Source organism: Syngnathoides biaculeatus, chromosome 14, assembly GCF_019802595.1.
Source record: "Syngnathoides biaculeatus isolate LvHL_M chromosome 14, ASM1980259v1, whole genome shotgun sequence".
Lineage (NCBI taxonomy): Eukaryota > Metazoa > Chordata > Actinopteri > Syngnathiformes > Syngnathidae > Syngnathoides > Syngnathoides biaculeatus.
Window position 1 is genome coordinate 22,977,692 of NC_084653.1, and position 21,065 is coordinate 22,998,756.

At 43.4% G+C, this 21,065-nt stretch overlaps 1 protein-coding gene across 2 annotated transcripts in view; it reads left to right on the plus strand.

Annotated features, from left to right (window-relative positions):
• The window catches only part of LOC133511827 (glypican-6-like), a 103,828-nt gene that overhangs the window by 1,354 nt on the left and 81,409 nt on the right, over positions 1-21,065 (plus strand). For both annotated transcript variants that reach the window (XM_061840795.1, XM_061840796.1), the window contains exons 2-3: positions 5,469-5,610; positions 12,955-13,146. In XM_061840795.1, coding sequence (XP_061696779.1) covers positions 12,996-13,146 — 151 coding nt within the window. In that variant the 5' untranslated portion in view covers positions 5,469-5,610; positions 12,955-12,995. The remainder of the gene's footprint in view (positions 1-5,468; positions 5,611-12,954; positions 13,147-21,065) is intronic.

A 21,065-nucleotide genomic window follows, 5' to 3' on the forward strand; every position in this document is an offset into this window, starting at 1 on the left:
TAAAGCAAATCAGTTATATTGTACCATTTCCCCCCACCATTATTGAACCGAGAAACCCATTTGGCTTTTGAAAAATCTCAGCACACATGAAAAAAAAAAAAAAATCAAAAGTCATTCAGAAATAAAGGTGAGCTCGTCTCAATTTCCTCACAAACTGACAATTAAGCTTGTTTAATCAAACACAAAAGCGACTTACTAGTAGGAATTATGACTTATTCCGTTGTGAAAATGGCAAAAGATGGATAAACATGTTTATTGCACCTCATGCCATCTGTTAGTAAGCATTTATTTGTTCCACCTGTCACTCCAGTGACATGACTAGATAAACAAAGACATATTTCTAATTATTAAAGAATCCTTTTCAGACACGTCGGGTGGAATTGGACGATTTCCCCGGGACGCGGCTGATGATCTCTCGTGACGCATTCGTCTCCCGCGGCAACTAAATTGCATCCGCAATTGACAGATTACTTGTAATTGAAACAAATAAGACAGCCGTCAAAGGAACAAAATCAATCATGAAATCAACCACGCTTTGGATATTTGAGCAAAGTTAGGCGCCGAGGATGTATTTCATTCCACCAGGCGGGAATAATCGTAATTCATCGCTACACCCCGCTTGAATTTTCCCCACTTATTGAGATAAAATACAGTAACGGCGTCCGTCTCATTGGACTCATTAATGGCATCTCCGGCGTGAGATTACGCGAGATAAGAAGCGGCACGTAACATCCTTCAACCAGCTGGTCCACGTCGCATTAACGTTCTTTTTACTGCACTCGTGCAAATGTCCATTTCGTCTCCAAGGACTTGCGGCTTTTTTCTATTACAGTCGATGAACAAATGGCTGATTTAATGGCTCGGTCTTTTAATATCTATATTTTCGAAGCGCCGCCACACTCACAGTTAAGGTCACTCAAAGTGAATGCGGAGGCTTTTTCTAACTATACTTCCCAAACATTACGTATGATAAGTATATAGTATCTGTAATATAGTATAATTCATGTTAAGCAGCGTGTGCCACTGTGAAGTATTAGAGCACAGGTGTCAAACTCAAGGCCCGGGGGCCAGATCCAGCAGAAAACATTTTATGAGAGAAAAGTTGCAATATACTGTGTACGATAAAGCCACTCCATTTTGACAATCGAGTTGAAATATAAATATGAAATCTATAAAGTCAGCATTCATGAGGAAAAAAAGGCATTATTCAATGGAAGGCAATAAGTATGAAGAATGAATCCATCCTCCCCAGTGTCCGAGGAATATCCAGCAATACGACAAGCCGGCATTTTGGCTAACACGAAGGAACAACAAGCTACCTTCCAGCAGGTAAAACTAATAGAAACAAACGAGTCCACTTGAGGGCGGTCCCGCCATCTACGTCACTTCCTGCTTCTTCTCGAAAACAAATCCCTCGAGAGAGAGAGAGAGAGAGAGAGAGAGAGAGAGAGAAAGGATTTTCATGGCGGGAGTTGCAAAAAGCCATATACGTCAAAATCATGTTTTGTGGTGGGGGGAAAAAACAGATGGGTCCAAACCAGCTTTCGTTTTTTTTTTCATTAATAACATACTAATAATCATGCATTTCATGACAGTGGCCCTTTAAACCAATAATTCACAACTGACGGAAAATGGTTATTTTACGAGATTAGTCATTTTATAATAGTGACATTCAATGAATACAAGTTGTGATTTGATATAGGTGGAATATTATGCTACATGGGAAAGTGTTCCTTTAACTGTACTTAATTAAAAAAAAAAACACATTTTGACAGAGCCTTATGAGATTAAAGTCATAATTCATGAGCAAAATTGTAATATTATTGAAGCGCAGTACAAACATTACAAGAAAGTTAGTTTCAAAATTAAACTCCAGGAAAAAAAGATATGTAGAGCATTTGAATCCTTTCAACAGGAATGCTAACAGCCCTACTTAGGTACTAGAGTTGGCCATTTACTCCAAATATCGCACCTTTTGGCTGAGTCCCATCAAGACTATTCACTCCATTAGCAAGGAGCTTCTATATAGAAGCTTCGCCTCATTAAGTGGACACCTTCATTACACTTAATGGCTTGGTGGAGGCTAAGACGGGCGCACGCTTCCTTAGTAGCGCTCCAAAGATGACATATTCCTATAACCTCAAGGTAGCACTGCACCGGTGTGTGCGCACAGGATGCATTTCTCCATTTTCTTTTCACAGATGTGTTTATTATGATGACAAAAACGCTAAGGCTGAAATGGAACATTGCACATTGGCAACACTAAGTCCTATTTTCGCAATATCCACGTAAGAAAAAAAAGACAATAAAACAATCATGGAAAAATCTAAATAAATCAAGACTCTAAGTAACAAAGAACCATGTAGAAACGTCTTCCCCTTTTCCTTTCGGCTTGTCCCGATAGGGGTCGCCACAGCGTGTCATCTTTTTCCATCTAATCCCATCTTGTGCATCTTCCTCTCTAACACCCAAAGTCTTCATGTCCTCCCTCACAACATCCATCAACCTTCTCTTTGGTCTTTCTCTTGCTCTTTAGCATGGCAGCTCCATCCTCAGCACCCTTCTACCAAGATACTCACTCTCTTGCTTCTGGACATGTCCAAAAAGTCTGCTCTCTCGAACCTTGTCTCCAAAACATCCAACTTTGGCTGTCCCTCTAATGAGCTCATTTCCAATCGTATCCAACCTGAACCTCAACATCTTCATTTCTGCCACCTCCAGTTCTGCTTCCTGTTGTTTCTTCAGTGCCGCCGTCTCTAATCCGTACATCATGGCCGGCCTCACCACTGTTTTATAAACTTTGCCCTTCGTCCTAGCGGAGACTCTTCTGTCACATAGAACACCAGTCACCTTCCGCCAGCTGTTCCAACCTGCTTGGACCCGTTTCTTCACTTCCTTACCACACTCACCAATGCTCTGGATTGTTGACCCCAAGTATTTGAAGTCATCCACCCTCACTATCTCTTCTCCCTGGAGCTTCATTCTTCCTCCTCCGACCCTCTCATTCACGCACATATATTCTGTTTTACTTCAGCTAATCGTCATTTCACTCCTTTCTAGTGCATGTCTCCATCTTTCTAATTGTTCCTCTGCATGCTCCCTGGTTTCACTGCATATCACAATATCATCTGCGTACATCATGGTCCAAGGGGATTCCAGTCTAACCTCATCTGTCAGCCTATCCATTACCACAGCAAACAGGAAGGGGCTCAGAGCGGATCCCAGATGCAGTCCCACCTCCAAATTAAATTCTTCTGTCACACCTACAGCACACCTTGTTACTGTTCTGCTGCCATCATACATGTCCTAAAGTATTCCAACATTTTTCTCTGCTACACCAGACCTTCGCATGCAGTACCTCAGTTCCTGTCTTGATACTCTGTCATAGGCTTTCTCTAGATAGACAAAGACACAATGTAGCTCCTTCTGACCTTCTCTGTAATTTTCCGCTAGCTTCCTCAAGGCAAATACTGCATCTGTGGTACTCTTTTAAGGCAGGAAACCATACTGTTGCTCGCAGATACTTACTCCTGTCCTTGGTCTAGCCTCCACTACTCTTTCCCATAACTTCGTTGTGTGGCTCATCAACTTTATTCCTCTCTAGTTCCCACAGCTCTGAACAGAACATCGCCTTTGTAACCATGAAGAAACACAAGACTCACTAATACGGACTCGGGGTAGGTGAAATAAACACATTGATGAGCCGACGAGGTATACGTGGACAAGATCAGAATGATTTAGAGGAAGCTGATTGGTGGACTCAAGGGGGCACGGCTGGCAATCACGTGGAATCGACATCCCGACGAGTAAGACAACAACCTGAGTCACAAGAAAACAAAACCTACTAATAAGTAATTATAATCCAAACAACAATAACACAGATCGTGAAAACAATTACTCCCACACAAATACGTCATTTATGATGTAATTAAGTTCGATAGCGCTCCAAAGTACGAGCAAAATAAACATATTCTGAAATGAACACCTGTGAGAATGCAACATTAGCATCTGTGCTTGTGCATAGCTATTTTATTGACATTAAAGGGGGTGTAGCTAATAAATTGTTTGCTAAACGTCGCTGACACCTAGCTTGTAATTTTCAACATCATCAGCATACGAGGCCGAATAGAAGACGGTCGGATCCATCTGGGCCGTTCCGCTCTATTGGCGCCAGGCTTACCTTTAGCTGTCAGTCTGCATGCGCTTGATTGCTTAGTCCTTGCTGCCCGCATGCATTTGGAGCTCCGTTCTGCTCGCCGCGGTCCACGCTGACGTCGGACTTCAATCCGACGGTGGGGCCGTGCTAATTACAGACCCCCCCCCACCCCCACCCCACCCCCACCCAACGGGAGGGGAGGTCATACAGAGCTTGATTTGTACAGGAGAAAACGTGCTTTGAAGAGCGTCGCACAAATACCGTATTCTTAAGGGCTTAAGTTGTGACGATTTATGAAGGAGAAATGTCGTTTTCTTGTTTTCTGTGTTTGCTTAGTGTCAGCGTTGATTGGCGCTCACGCTGCAACTGTTTCATTCCTCACTGTCAGCCCCACGGACGTGTTTGTTTGCAACACAATCAACGGGTGATGCGATGAAGCGCGAGTGACGACATTATGTTGAGGCGTTTGCTCGCCGCGGGACCCAGGAGAACTCGCGACGCTTCTCCCCGACGTTCATGCTTGTGTTAATTACGCAGCTCGGTGGCACGGAGGTCAAAATGGAGCAATTATGAAACTATAAACCTCAATTGTGTAAAACACATAAAAACAGAATACAATGATTTGCTGCATTCAATTGAATACGCTACAAAGATGAGATATTTATCTTCAAACTGATGAACTTTACAGTTTTGTTTTGGGTTTTTTTCTCAATGCAAAGTTTCTGGCTTGGACAGGGGAAGCTAAAGACGGGCAAGTATATGGAAGTAAATCTGTGCCACCAGGATTTGAATTTGAAATGCCACAGAAAACAGGATTTGAATTCAAAATGTATAGTGATCACATTTTCAATTGTTGTATTTCAATGTAACTTTTGAATGTTAACAATGCAACTGGCTACAATTCTCCGTCTAAAATTCGCCTTCTGTACCACCAGACAGGGTTACTTCAGGTCAAAACCAAACAGCCAGCCAATTTCCGTTACGCTTTCTTAGTATGTGATGTCACGTGACTAAGAAAGCGTAACTTTGATTGGCTGGGTATAAAAGGAGCCACCCCAAAAGGCTCAATTGTTTGAGCCGCAAATGTTGTCATAGAATAGGCCTTTCTGACCTGTCAATCACTCGTACAAGAATAACCAATCAGATAGCCACATTGTCTTAGCCCCTGTCTTGACACGCCCCTGCTGCCATGTTGTCCCACAAGCAATACTGGTTGTCAATAGCGTGCGCTTGTAAAAGTTAATGTTACAAAGAAAATGGCCGTCAGATGCACTTGGGGAACATGCAATTCTGATGAAAGATATCCTGCTAGGTTACGAGGAGCCTGCTTGATGCATTTTCCAAAGTCTAAAACACAGTTTACGAAGTGTCTACGATGGATTAAGGCTCGCGGAAGAGCGAACGTACAACTAAATGTGGACAAGATCAACAAACACAAGGCTGTATCTTCGAAGGTAAGTGAGGGAGAAGTATCTTCTCTGAGTTTGATTGAATTATTAGCAGTGCTTTATACATTGCAGGAGAACAACTTTCACTTTGTTAGCATATCACTGGCCTGCTGAATGAATTCCGTCATGTTTTATGTCAAAGAGTCCGGTTAGGGATATGTAAATTTGTGATGTGATGGAAGAGAAATGTCTATTTTCCTATTTGTATCACATTGGACTTTTAAGACAGAGCACTGGGTTCCAGTAGCCAAGTCAAACTTTTTCATCTGGTGACTACGGTACTAACTGAGTTAATTACCATTGTTTAAATGCACTTGTAGAAAATCGAACCAAACTCACTTCTAAAGACTACAATGATATTACTCGTTATCTTTCCAAGTAAAAAGTACTCACCCTGCTTTACCTGCACAGTACGATTCCACTATTTGATCCTGTTGGATTTCAATATGAAGTTTGTGTTTCGTCAAACTTTTTTTTGCATCGATCACCAACGTTTCGCCGTAACTCTGACATTGCGTCCCGCTCCGTCCAAAACTTTAATTCCGTGTAGATATCCTTGCGTGAAATAGTTGAGACCTCGCTGCAGAACTCTCTTGGATAAGTCTGACGCATTTGGCAAAAAACATACTCCAACATTATCTGAAATACGCGATAGAGAATCGACTTCAAACATGTTCTGTTCAGTCGCCATTTTGAAAGCTCGTCGGACATGGGTAAGGGGGCGGAGCTTAAGATCATCATTGCAGCAGAAGCCACGATCAGAGAAAATATACCATTTTGAATTTGGACTTTTGTTTTAGTTTGAGCAGGATTTAGTAGAAGAGATGAGCAGACGTGACGTTTTGAATTCCTTCTCGCCAACGCTCAATGCTTGAAGTGCTTTTCATCGGTTTTCAAAAGAGTCTGAAACCCGGATGGATACAATTCATCCTTGATCTGGTTACCATTATAAAAGCAGCACCACATTTTCACGACGCTTTCATTTCTTTCCAGAGCATAATGAAGTTCTAAACGCAAAAATCTGACTTTCCGTGTTAATCTCGTTGTGCTGAAGTGACCCCTTTCAGACTGCGCAAGAAGAGATAATTAGTGTCGCCTATAGAAGCAAATGAGCCTGTAAACAAATCCCGTTTAATCTGCTTTAATTAAAGCATCTCGTTTCGGGCACTTTCATTAAAAAGAGTCATAACGATGGAATGGGAAACATAGAATTGGAAATGAATCATTAAAACAAATGTATGGCTTTAATATTATTCGAGGCGCCTTTTTAAAGAAACATTACAGTTCATCTTCTGCGCTACGTATCTTTTTTTTTTTAAGAGTTTTATGATCATTAGCCTGAGTGTGATCAAATTAGAGTATATTTCATTTATCAACATCAATAAAATACGTGTTGTAGATTAGGTGAGGGTTAATTTGAATATAATTTTCTGATCACTTGTTGCTAGGCAGAGTTTATGGGGCTTTTGAAGCAAAAAAATGAAGATGAGACAAGACGAGGTTTTATGATCAGTTCGTTCGTTCATTTTTTTCTCTTTCAAAACATTTATCATGTACTATACATGGCGGCACGGTGTCTCAGATGGTAAAGCGGTGGCACCACAGTTCTGAGGTCCCCGGTTCAATCCCGGCGCCGGCTGTGTGGAGTTTGCATCTTCTCCCTATGCCTGCGTGGGTTTCCTCCGGCTACTCCGGTTTCCTCCCACATCCCAAAAACACGCAACATTAATTGGACACTCTAAATTGCCCCAAGGTGTGATTGTGAGAGCGGCTGTTTGTCTCAAAGTGTCCTGCAATTGGCTGGCAAACAGTTCAGGGTATACCCCGCCTCTTGCCCAATGACACCTGGGATTGGCTCCAGAATTCTGCAACCTTCGTGGGCATAAGCGGCTCAAAAAATGGATGGATGTAATATACATGTGCCCACTTCATGGCACAGATATTTGTGATCTCCTCTAAATCAAGACGTGGTTCTGATTCCATTTCAACTTTGCACGTCTTGACGTTCAGACTCCTTCAAATCAGTGCAATTCTCGCGTGCCGTGTTTAGAGGGAATGAGAGAAGCCGCTTTGATTGGACAGGATCAAAGTCAGCTGTGACCACACCCACCACAGCGCAAACAGCCCTTCTTTCAGATGCGCTGGTCCAATTTCAGAGCTCTACTAGTGGTGAAAATAGAGGCCCTTGTGTCGAGGTGAAAATCCAACCTTCGCCAGTGCAGCATACAGATGTGGAGGCTGAAGTCCTCAAAAGACTTAATACGCCGCTGTTTGGAATCAGTGTCATCACAGTATGAAAAGTCATTCACATATCATTTAGAGAGAGCAGACTGCGTGACGTGCGGCGGGGGGAGCAAAGTGGGCTCAGGTGGAGGTCCAGGCAATAGCAATTTAAAAAGCCGCGTGCAGGCGCTTTCATAAAAACCCTCCGTGATCCTCCCTCTGCTAGAAATATCGCCGAGGTGTCCGGCTCTGAGCTCAGGAATGAGGTACGACCCCCCCCCCCCCCCCAACTAGGCTGTCAATATAGCCTAGTTTTACTCATTTAGCGCCGCTGGAGCCGGTACCGCTTTATCATTTCTCCCCGCCGTGCGTCGAGCCGCCGTGCTCCGACTGCGACACAGAGGCGGCTTCCGCGGAGAAGGGATTAAGAGTTCGCTTCGGTGCACGGCCAGATCTTCCATCTTTACGCGACGCACATGCAAATTTGGTGAGCAGCCAGACCGGGGACACGCTCACCCCGAGATTAAAAAAAAAAAAAAAAAAAAAAAAAAACACGGCGCACACTCCATCCCAGGAAACATCTTCAATGCCAGAGAAATCGGATCAAAAAAAATGAACAAAAAGAAGCTGACAGAAAAATTCTATTTCCCACATTGGTGATGTCCCGTAGTGAGAAAAGACTCGATTTGGCAGCCCCTGCTTTTATTATTAATAATCACAACAATTAATGCCACTTCAGAGATTTATTTCCCGTGTCTAATTTAAACAATTCTAATCGCCAACTGCAGGGCACAAAAAAAAGCCTTCATTTAGATGTCTTTAAAAACCCGCGTGTTTGACAAATAAATATGCAAATAACAGCCCCCTCAGGCAGTTTGCTTTTCATCCGGAGAATAATAGCGCACAAAAAAAAAAAAAAAAATCAACTTGTACAATAATTATTTTTGGGTCGTACCAACCGCCACGTCTCATTGTCGGGCCAAAAAAGATTTCTGGAACAATATCCGTGCACTGGCAGCTGACACGGTTCCTGTTGACTGATGCAAAATTACACTGCAGCGACCACAAAGGCTGCTTTTTGTTTTTGTTTGCCATTATTTTTCTACCTTTTTTGGGGGGGATGGGGGGGGGGTGTAGCACAAGCTGAAGGAATGACAACAAAAGACACAAATCCCAGAGCAAATAATTAAAGTTGCAGTCAGGAAAACTTGTTTTGCTTCCAGTCTCCAGCTCCAGATATGAAATTAGATTTTAGTTTTAGGATGCTGTGGTGAATTCAAACAACAGCAGACATTGGTCATAAACACGTTCAACAATTCTTAACAATAAAGGCTTAAATGATAAAATAAGACATTTGTGTTTTAACAACACATAGCCTCAGTGTGCATCAAAATGATCTCAGCATTCATGCAGTCCCGCTTGTCTTGCAGCATTTGTGACAATTTTGGGACATATTTATACATATTAGACATATTAGTCAGAAAATAATAATCCCCTGTCAGCAAAATGTGTAGAATTTTAGACTCAATTTTACCATTAAGCAAGCTTTAAAGTATTTTATAAGACAGCACGCTTGTCTCTCAGCATTTGTATATTTGGCAGTTTGTTGTAAGAGTGCTCATTGAGCAGGATTTCTACCAATTTTATACAAAAAATTTACCGTAATTTCCGGCCTGCAGAGCGCACCTGTTTATAAGCCTCACCCAGTACATTTGTAAAGGAAATACCATACATAAGCCGCACCTGTGCAAAAGATGCAAGTGCCCACATTGAAACGCGAGATATTTACAAAGACGGTACACAGAGTTTTCAAACTTTTATCATCTTAGCTTATCTTAGATTAACATAGCAACAACACGGTGGCACAAACAGGGCTGGTTAAAAACCAAAAAAAAACAGCCACAGCAGCTACTTAAAATAGTGTAGTGTTGCGCGATCCTCATCACGGTGTTTCTGTGCCAGCTCAGTTTAGTCCTGTCTTAGTCTATGTTCCATAGTTAAGTCCTAGTTCATACTTTTTCTCCTAATCATCAGACCTCGCGTCACGTTTTTGGATCCTGCCTTTGTTTAGCGTTTCTGTACTGTTGGCTTCTAGGACAGCTTACACCGTGTATGACCGTTTTCCTTGAATAAACCACTCATAACATCATGCCCTCATCTCGGATTCCTGCGTTTGGGTCCAGCCTCACATGGGAGCTTTTGTGACATACGGTGTGTACTTTTGTTCTCGACTCATGAAAGCTTTGAATAAAACTACGCCTAACATCATGTCCTCATCTTGGGGTCCTGCATTTGGGTCCAGCCCCGCACCGGAGGTGCGTGACGTAATCTGTCAATATTCATATGAATTTTTTGAGAAGTGTGTTGTGATTTGGCGAGATGATCTGAATTGGCACTAAAATTGAAATGAGTTACCTCTAAGCATTTATAGCATTATTATATTAAACAATTTTAAAAGTTACTAGTCCGCAAACAAGCACTAGAAGTCCAGCATGTGAATGCTAAAGGCTAACAAACGGCATCTATCTGCTGCAAAGTTAGGGAGGCACAAATAGCAGAAATTCTAGTGCTGGAATAAAATTCTGATGTGTCCTGGCTGGTCCAAAAAGTACATCATAGCTACAATGGATGGATCCGTTTTAATACATTTGCAACATAATGTATACTGTACATTGTCATAAAAAATTCATGAGAAAATTCTCCTTTTGCTTACTGTCATACTTAAACGTCAGCGTTGCTCATGACGTCAGATCATGACAAACAATATTTGGTAAACAAACAAGCCACACGTGAAGCGCGCCGCTACTCCTCGCCACCATTTCGTGTGCGTGACAAATCGTCTCCATTAGCGTTCCTTCGCTTGAAACTTATCATCGAGGGAAAAACGCCCGGTGGCTTCCCTCACCTTGAGGAATCGTTCACGCCGGCGCGGCAGCCATGTTAATCCACTGCTGATCTACCCGCTCGGATTGAGATGCCTTACCGATCGATAATGTCATGAAGGCTTTCGCCTTGCGCTCCTCATCACACCCTCTCCATCATTGATTTCATTCACTTTGATACTGCATTAAACGGATTTCTTGCTTGGAGGAACACGGAAAGAAAATGGAATTGACACATGTGTCTGCGTCATATTTACAAACAAAAATCGCGGCATAAAATCACAGCACAAAGTGAGGAAATTCACTGACTTGCAATTGGAATTCCATAGTGCAGGAACAGGTGGCAGGTCAAAGTCAAGCGTAGGGGGGAGGGGGCTTTTCAAATCATTCAGCGGACACAGCAACAGTGTCTGACATTTGCAAGGAGCTCGCGTGCTTTTTTTTTTTTTTTTTTTTTTTTTTAAAAAAAAAAGGAGCGCCATATTTTCTATTTTGGTAACCTCGTTTTACATTCTTGGCAATTTTTCTATTCATTTAAATTTGGCGGTATTGTTCCCAACACTGATCTGTTGTGTGTCGACTTCATAAAAATGCTTTTATTTCTACTTATGATGTATTTTGTGAGGGCAGCATGGTGGTTCAGCTGGAAAGCGTAGGGCTCACAGTTATGAGGTCCCGGGTTCAATCCCGGCCCGTGCCTGGGTGGGTTTCCTCCGGGTACTCCAGTTTCCTCCCACATCCCAAAAACTTGCAGCATTAATTGGACACTGTAAATTGCCCCTTGGTGTGATTGTGAGTGCAGCTGTTTGTCTCGATGTGCCCTGGACGTTTCCGATGTAGATCTTAAGATCCGCCCCCTTAGCCATGTCCCACAAGCTTCCAAAACGGCAACTAAACAGAACATGTTTGAAGTTGATTCTCTATCGCGTATTGCAGATAATATTGCGTTATGTTTTTTGCCAAATGCGTCAGACTTGTGGCTGTGGCTAAGAAAATTGATGGATGGATAATTCAACACTTTAAATTGCCCCGAGGTGTGATTGTGAGTGCGGCTGTTTGTCTCGAGGTGCCCTACGATTGGCTGGCAACCAGTTCAGGGTGTAAACCGCCTCCTGCCTGTTGACAGCCGGGATAGGCTCCAGCGCTCCCTGCGACCCCTGTGAGGATAAGCAGCTAAGAAAATGGCTGGATGGATGTATTTTGTGGAGGGTTTTATTCGAAATGTGTTTTTTTTTAACTAAATGCAATTGGCAACATCCACACTATAATTAAGACACATGCCTGTTTCTAAAAACAAAACAAAAAAAAATAATCATATAGTAAGAATGCTGAACAACAGGCATCCCAAAAAAGCCTTTCTTTTCTCTTTTTGTCATTGGTGACATATGCAAATTGCTTTGTGGAGCAGATATAGCAATATCGGAAATGCTCGTCTCCGTGCATTAAACGTTACACTCAGGTGAAGTCTTCTTACGTTTATATTCATCCATTTTCTTTGCAGCTTATCCTCACAAGGGTCGCAGGTAGTGCTAGAGGCTATGCCACCTGTCAACGGACAAGAGGCGGGGTACACCCTGAACTGGTCGCCAGCCAATCGCAGGGCACATCGAGACAAAACAGGCGCACTCACAATCACACCGAGGGGCAATTTAGAGCGTCCAATCAATGTTGCATGTTTTCGGGATGTGGGAGGAAACCCACGCAGGCACAGGGAGAACATGCAAACTCCACACAGGGCGGGAACGGGATCGAACCCGGGTCTTCAGAACTGTGAGGCAAACGCTTTACCAGCTGCTCCAACGCTACGTTTCTATCATTGAAGTAATTTCCCCCTCCTGTACTTGGTGTGTGTGCAGCGGACTCCAGTCCGCATTTTGCGAGCCGCTTAGCATCGCCTCAGCTTCTGATGCAGCTCTGCTGCGCGCTCACACTCACAGTCTCAGCAGTTGCACTTGAACGCAGCACGCCGAGGGCTCTCATACGTCTGCCGCCGGGCTCAGACAAGTTGAGTGCGGGCCGGGCGCGTCTCTTCTCCGGATCCATGTGACAACTCCGTGCGCGGCATCTCTTCTGCAATGCACGGTGGGGGCTCTTAATTAAGCGCCACTTGCTGCATTTTCAAGACGTTTTCACCTCAGGGACACGTGCTTGCTTGGCTTCTCGGGCATTAAAAGCTGACAAAAAGCTCCAAGCGGCAGTGGATCTTGGATTTTCATTTGATTTGATTTTTATTTTTAATTAACAGGATAGAGCAGAGAAGCTCGTAGATATCCAAGCAGGCGCAAAATGCTCAGACTGGAGACGCTCGCTTGCACTTTTTTGGCGCTGTGCATCGCAGCCAAAGCAGAATTGAAAGCGAGGAACTGCAGCGAGGTGAGGGAGGCTTGTGCGGCCAGGGGCTTCATCTTCACGCACGTTCCCCTCCAGGAGATCCCAGGTAAGACTGGACCGGCACACCACGTACCCCGAGAAATTCGCGTGCGTCTTCGTGCTCGCAAAAGCCAATTTTATTCATTTTTCTTTTGTTGTTGAATGAGGAGGATACAGCAACACCCCGACCGCAATTTTGACGGGCTTAAAAACTTGTGAAGCTTGACTGCCAAAAATGAACCCTACTGAATACTGACCACCCGAAGGAGGATTCGGTTCTACTGACTGTAAAATAAGATAATGAAGTCGGACTTTCAATCAGAAAAAAGTCCCAATATTATCATAAAAAAGTCATGAGGGGAAAAAAAAAAAAAAACTAAATAAAGACAAAGAAATATGTCTTATGACAAATAGTTGCAATATTCTTATTTTTGAAAGATTAAATTCGGAATATTCCAAAAGTTAAGTCGTCATATAACAAGAATCAGCGAAAAAGTTTTAAAACCATGCACATTTTTTTTTGGGGGGGGGGGATATTCTTCAAAAATGATGTCAAATTACAAGATTAAACAGATTTAATGATTATTCTTTTATGAGTAATTTAATTATTTCTATTTATTTATTATTTTTATTTTTAAAAATAAAATTGTACTACATGAAATAGTTGCAATCTTACTTAAAATAAACATTTTACATGATTGTTACAGTATTGCATTAAAAAATTGGCAGAGAAAAAGCTGAAACAACAGTTAAGAAAAAAAAGTCATTATATTCAAACATTTTCAAATGATGTGAAAAAACTTCAAATTGTGACATGGTAAAGTAAGAATTGAATAACGATAAAGTTTCATATTATGAGGTAAAAAAAAAAAATTGTTGGGAATAATGTCAGAACAGAACAAGGCTGTTGCGTTTGTCTCCGTGTGGGAATTTTTGATACTCATTCCATAACGTTTTGTGTATTTTGTAAAGATTCTTGGCACCCATTGTGGTTTGTATCTCAGTTTTAGCCTTCTGTACGAAAATGCTCATTAGCTTTCATCACATTTTGCTCATTTTTATGTCATCTACCTATAATTCCAGATCGAGTCGATGAAAATCCAAAAAGTTTTTATTGTAGTTTTTAACAAATTAACAGGCAATGGAAATTGGTATCGAGTGCTGCAATTCATAAACCAACCATCCATCCATCCATCCATCCATCCATTTCTTAGCCGCTTATCCTCACAAGGGTCACAGGGAGTGCTGGAGCCTATCGACAGCTGTCAACAGGCAGGAGGCGGGGCACACCCTGAACTGGTTGCCAGCCAATCGCAGGGCACATAGAGACAAACATTTGCACTCACAATCACACCTACGGGCAATTTAGAGCATCCAAATTAATGTTGCATGTTTTTGGGATGTGGGAGGAAACCGGAGTACCCGGTGGAAACCCACGCAGGCACGGGGAGAACATGCAAACTCCACACAGGGCGGGGCCGGGATTGAACCCGGGACCTCAGAACTGTGAGGCCAACGCTTCACCAGCTGAGCTACCGTGTGCGCAACCAGATAGAGAATTATATATTATTATTTATACTATTAGAATAATTCTAGCCCCGACTCTCCCACTGATGGAGATGCAATACCGCCATGCGTTGACGTTGGCTAATGACGTTAAATTTGGCTTGAAGCTAGCTAGCTAGCTAGCTGGCATCCTGTTTCTACTAATGGAAACCTTTATGCTTATGATCAAATTTGTCACGAGCTGATTGTCAAAAATATTATATATTGAAGATATGTCAAGAGAACCTGTTTTGACTTACCTTTGAAGGAAAATCTGCATCAGGTGTGGCTTCAAAATGAGTTTGCGGCCACTTTTACCATCGTCTCCCTCCACAAACCAGTCATTGTTTTCGTCTTCATTATGATTATGCCTTAAGTGTATACACGCAGTATGTCGTTTTATCGTTTCCCACCACCAAAGTCCCTTTTTTTCGACGCTGGCGCCGTGGTCCAAAATGTTGTGGGTGTGACCAAACAAGGAAAGAAGTGAGCAACGATCCTTTTTTTTTTTTTTTTTTTTTTTTTTAGAGCTCGACATTTATTACATGGGTGAATATAGGCAGAAATGTCGATGCGTCGACACCGCTTGACAACTGATCCATCTTCCTCTTCTTTCCAATCATTGCCCTGATACTCCTCCGCCGAGGTCAGCGGTCAACATGGGTATCTTTGCTTCCTCAACGCACGCCCGTTAATTACGCGCGAGCTGCTCGACATGACGATAACAATATTTAATCCTAATGTGAAGAGTCCCTCCAGGCGGCGGCGGCGGCGAGATTGCCCGCCTGCTCCGTGCTGGAAGCCGACCCTGCGTGCATAGATAATGGATAATGAATGGTCAGCCATAAGCAGATTAACAAACCCGTCCCGGCGTACATTTTAGCGAAGACGCCGGGCGGAACTGCGGCTTCCGCTCGCTTAAGTGTCTCCAACCAGAAGGGACTCTTTTCCACATGATTAAAAACGTCATAAAAGGCAATTAAAGCGCGTATCAGTCCAATTATGCCATGTAGCTGACTGATAGACTGACTGTGACGGTTACCAACTGGAGATGCGAGACTTTTCTTTTTTTTTTTTTTTTCTGCCCTTGAAACTATAATCACGAGAGATATAAATATAGAGTTACGTAATTGGTATAACCGAGCATTTTGTCATTGTTATGAAAACTGAAGGATTAAGTAATGGCTTTGTGTGACCGACGGATACAGGAAAAATCTCCCGTTCATTAGTGATGGCCTCCTTACACCCGTGATAGGATGTTATAATAAAGGATGTTGGGTGAACCACATTGACAGTAATTTTTATATTAGTATGGTTATCGGTGGCTCGGCTGGTGAAACGTTGGCCTCACAGTTCTGAGGACCTGGGTTCGATCCCGGGACCCGCCTGTGTGCCGTTTGCATGTTCCCCCCGTGCCTGGGTGGGTTTTCTCCGGGCACTCCGGTTTCCTCCCACATCCCAAAAAACATGCAACGTTAATTGGACACTTTAAATCACAGGTGTCAAACTCGAGGCCCCAGGGGCAAGATTTGGCGCACCATATGGTTTATGTGGCCCGCGAAAGCAAATCGTGTGTCAACTTTGAGGATTTTTGATAAAATATCAAATTGCCATGTCATAAATGACAACTTTGTGATATTGCAAGCATTTTTGTGTTACCAAACGTGAACAATAGCCGAAAAACCCCTTTATCTTGATTTCTGCTTCCAAATCAGTGTAAAGATAATTAGGCGATTACATTTTTTTTTTTAATTGTTTCACAATCGGAGGCATGGTGGCGCACCTGGTAAAGCGTTGGCCTCACAGTTCTGAGGTCCCGGGTTCAATCCCAGCCCCGCCTGTGTGGAGTTTGCATGTTCTCCCCGTGCCTGCGTGGGTTTTTCTCCGTGCACTCCGGTTTCCTCCCACAACCCAAAAACATCCGACATTAATTGGAGACTCTAAATTGCCCCGAGGTGTGATGGTGAGTGCGGCTGTTTGTGTCTATGTGCCCTGCGATTGGCTGGCAACCAGTTGAGGGTGTACCCCTTTCCTGCCTGTTGACAGGTGGGATAGGCCCCAGCACTCCCTGCGACCCTTGTGAGGATAAGTGGCTAAGGAAATGGATGGATGGATGTTTCACAATCATAACAGCCCTCAGAAGGGAACCGCAACTACAATGTGGCCCGCGGGAAAAATGAGTTTGACACCCCTGCTCCAAATTGCCCCTCGGTGTGTCTCCATGTGCCCTGCGATTGGCAGGCAACCTATTCAGGGTGTACCCTGCCTCCCACTAGGGATAGGCTCCGGCGACCCTCGTGGGGATAAGCAGCAAAAGAAAATGGATGGATGGATATTGATACAGGGGCAGCAATAGCTGTTTAGTCAAGATTTCGTGAACAGAGTTGAATAGCAGGGGTGAAAATTGTAAAAATGTTAACCTGCATTCTGGTGACTGTCCGGGTGCCTGTAAGCAAGGCACCACAGACCTCCTCCCGCCCCCAGCTCTGAAGGAGTGTAAGAGATGTGTGTGTGATCTAGTCTCATGTCCACACATGTCCAGTGCTCCATTTATAGCAGCATGTGAGTTGAACTTCCCCTTCACTGATTATAATGAGTATAATAAATAAAATAAAAAAATCATTCTTTCATTAAAAAAAAGATATGCAAAACAGTACTGAAGAAAGGGAGATGAGCAATAGCGCTCCCATTTTCAAATTGTCTTTTTGCTCATTATCGCTAGCATGGATAAAAAAGAAACAATGTCACTTCTTTATGAAATATGGTTTCAATAGAAACATCGGGTTCTATAACCATTGGCAGGTCAATGGAATCGTGAACAATAGGATAGCATTAAAATCGTGACCTTGTAAAATTAATTTGGAGATTTGTTTCCGAATGGATTATGCAACTGAAGATCATCTCTGACAATCTGCGCAAAGTCTGAAAACTATTGTATGTGGTACTCATTGGTGGAGTTATTACATCAAATTGTCTCACACCGCTTGAGTTTTCCAGATTTTAGGGGTGTGGCGAAAACGGAGCCTAGCGCCCGGGCCGAGAATCATCTTGCCCCGCCCTTGGTTCACATCAGCGGTTAATCTGTGAAATTATGAGTTACTTAGGCGTGTAGCTAACGAGCGACATGGCCAAAAGCCTCTTACCTGTGTACAAAGCGATTAGCGCTACATCTACTGGCGCTGCAATGTGATTTTGTCTCAGGTTTTGTGGATCCACCTACAAAACGAAATTGAACCATGTTAAAATCGTGGTCTATCAAATCAATCTCGTTTTTTGGTGCATGAATATAGTGTATACTGTACTGTTTTTTTTTTATTGGCGTATTGGCAGCACTGTGGTTTTCGATTAGCTGTTAGAAGAGAATCTATTTTCACGGCTCAAACATATAGAAATGTGTAGGTATATGCTCGAGTGACAGGTGAAAATTGTAAGGTGCGTCTTCATTCAAGCGGACACGCCCACAGCGTCTCAGAACCGAGAGGACATTTCTGTTTTTCATGAGCAGTAAAGAAAATGGATGGATTTTCCTCCTGTTGCTAGAAAAGTCCGCTTCCAAAGTCATAAAAATGCTTTAGTTTTTCTACAATTTCTCGCTAAATTCCCAAGAGAACGCTTTGCGTTGTGTTGAACGTGGGAAGTATCATAATTCACATTAGCGAGCATGACGGGCCACTTTCCAATTGTTGCGTTCGTTGGCACGACGAAACACGATAAGAAACAGCTGCTAAAGCGCGACGGCTTCAGCGGCGAGGGTCAGTCACGCGTTTAAAACAGAAACAGCTGTGTTTTGGGGGAATTAAACTTGGCGGAAAGGTGAGTTTGGAGAAGAGGTGGTTTCATCTGAAAAATCTTGGCGCGAGGGGAGCATAGCGAGAGGGTTTTTCATCTTGCATCAGCAGAAGCGTCCCCGCGGGGAGGAATTTTGGAGAAGCCGAGCTTGACGGGATGAGGAGTTGAGACGTAGTCCTTGTTTCCAAATCATATCCAACACGGGATCCCTTTGGTCCTCCTAAATGCATTTCGCGGCACGACTTCACTCACCTGACACCACGTTGGCGCCGCTTTCGCCATCTGAAAAAACACGAGAGTCGTTTTGAAAGTCGTCACTTTTGATTGATAGCGTCGGAGATGCGTTTAATATTATTTTCAGTGCCGTTCAACCGCACTGGCTACTGATTTGGTGACCTGCAGCCATTCGTTTTCTATACCGCTTATCATCGGTGTGGCCGGAGAGCTGGAGCCAATCCCGGTCGATTCTTCACCCATTATCTGAGCCGCTTATCCTCACAAGAGTCGCGGGAGTGCTAGAGCCTATCCCAGGAATGAGGCAGGGTACACCCTGAACCGGTCGGCAGCCAATCGCAGGGCGCATAGAAACAGACAACCAATCGCACTCACAATCACACTTATGGGAAATTTCAAGTCCCCAGATGCTGCATGTTCAGAGAGAACTGAAGCTGCACGCAGGTCGGGCCTGGACTCTGATCCTCAGAACTGTGAGGCAGACACTCTAACCCAGGGGTGTCACACTCATTTTTGACGCGGGCCGCATTGGGGTTACAGTTTCCCTCAGAGGGCCATAAAAAAACTTTAATTACCTCATGATACTTACACATCAGAGTCACTGATGGTGTAGTGGTACGCACGCCTGCCTTTGGTGCGGGCAGCGTGGGATCAATTCCCGCTCAGTGATGGTGTCGATATCTGCCCTGCGACTGACTGGCGACCAGTTCAGGGTGTAGTCCGCTTTTCGCCCGAAGCTTGCCGGGATAGGCTTCAGCTTTCCTGCAACCATTGTGAGGATAAACGGGTTGGATAATGACGTGACATTTACACGTCAAATTTATGAACTGCTTTTGGAATCAGAAATCAAGGGTAATGTTTTTGCCAACTATCATTGATGTTTGGTAACACAAAAATGCTTTGTACAGATTTTCACAACAATCATGGAAGTTGACACGTATGATTTTCCTTCGCGGGCCACATAAAATCCCATGGTGGGCCGGATATGGCCCCCCAGGCCTTGAGTTTGACACCTGCGCTCTAACCAGTCGTTCCACCGTGCTGACACAATAACTTTTTTATTTCATAATGACCCTTGAGACTATGCAGAGCGCCTTCTTCATAACATTCCTCTTCAGAACAAATAAGTTGTGTTTAATAGCGCAGATAAGAACACTTGTTTTAAACTGGAGTCATTTGTCCCGATCACGATTTTTCTACCTTTGGCGCTGTGACTTTTTAATTTAATTTTATCGCCATTGTCCAGGGGTGACCTAAAAAATGTCCTCACTCTTCAACTGGCCATTACTCATAACATTAGATGTACCGGCGCAGTATTTTGTTTTGATTTAGATGACGTGTACAACTTAATGAGTTAAATCAAAGACAAATGCATTTAAATTTAAAATAATTTAATGACCAAAGAGGCAAACGTTTTAATCCGTTTGGCCGCCTTCCAATGGACGCTCGAGTTTGAAGTTTTGCATTTCGCGGCCTAATTGCAAAATGGATTTCTTCAGGGTTACTAAGTGTATTTCTAGAAATTATTGTCCAAAATGCTGCTTATGGATGTTTTGAACCCTTCCATGGTGGATTTGTTTGGGGACATTACCGCATTGTACAAGTTGTAACTAATGTAGTGCTTTGTGGACGTAAAGTTGAAAACCCAGTAGCTCAATAATGCAATAATAATGCAATAATAACACATCTGCACATCATAGCACTGCATCTGCAGTTTCTTTTCTTTTTAGTTTATTATTAGTCCTGTAAGTAGTCGATAAATCCAAAAGTTCCAAACTAAAACGTGTCAACATTTCTGACAGCTCTTTTGTTTTGCACACAACTAATAAAACAAAAGCAAAGAATTAAAACGATGTATAATCCCATCTGGCAGGTTTATCGCAAGTGCGCATATTTGATAAAAGGCCCACCTGTTTCCCGGTGCCTGGAATAACGAACCCCCGCTCGCGCCTTTTCATCCGTGTCACCGGCATCACAAGCGATCTCGGGGAAGCGGGCGAACAATTTCATCTCGTCTCCAGATGATGTCACCCTCTGAATAGACGCCGTTTGATCAGCTCCTTTTGAGTGAGTCATAGAGGCGAGGCGTTATGAGTGCCTCAGCAAATTTGCGCGGGACGGCCGTGCCCTTGAGGCGTGCAACCTGGTCCCGCTTCTCACCGACGTTCGTTTTCAAAACGCCGACGGATCGCATCCGTGGATGTGCGCGCATTGCCGTTTTTTTTTTTTTCTTTTCTTTTTTGCAACGCTGTGAGTACGCTGGATATTGCAGCATCTGTTGACCAGCTAATCAACACTTTTGGAGTCCGGCTCAGAGGTGCTGTCACCCTTGATGAAGTCATGTGGAGCATATGGCAGCTTTAACCTCGACTGTTTGGGTTTCTGTTAAGTGAAACAGCAGCGCCAGTTCCGTTGATA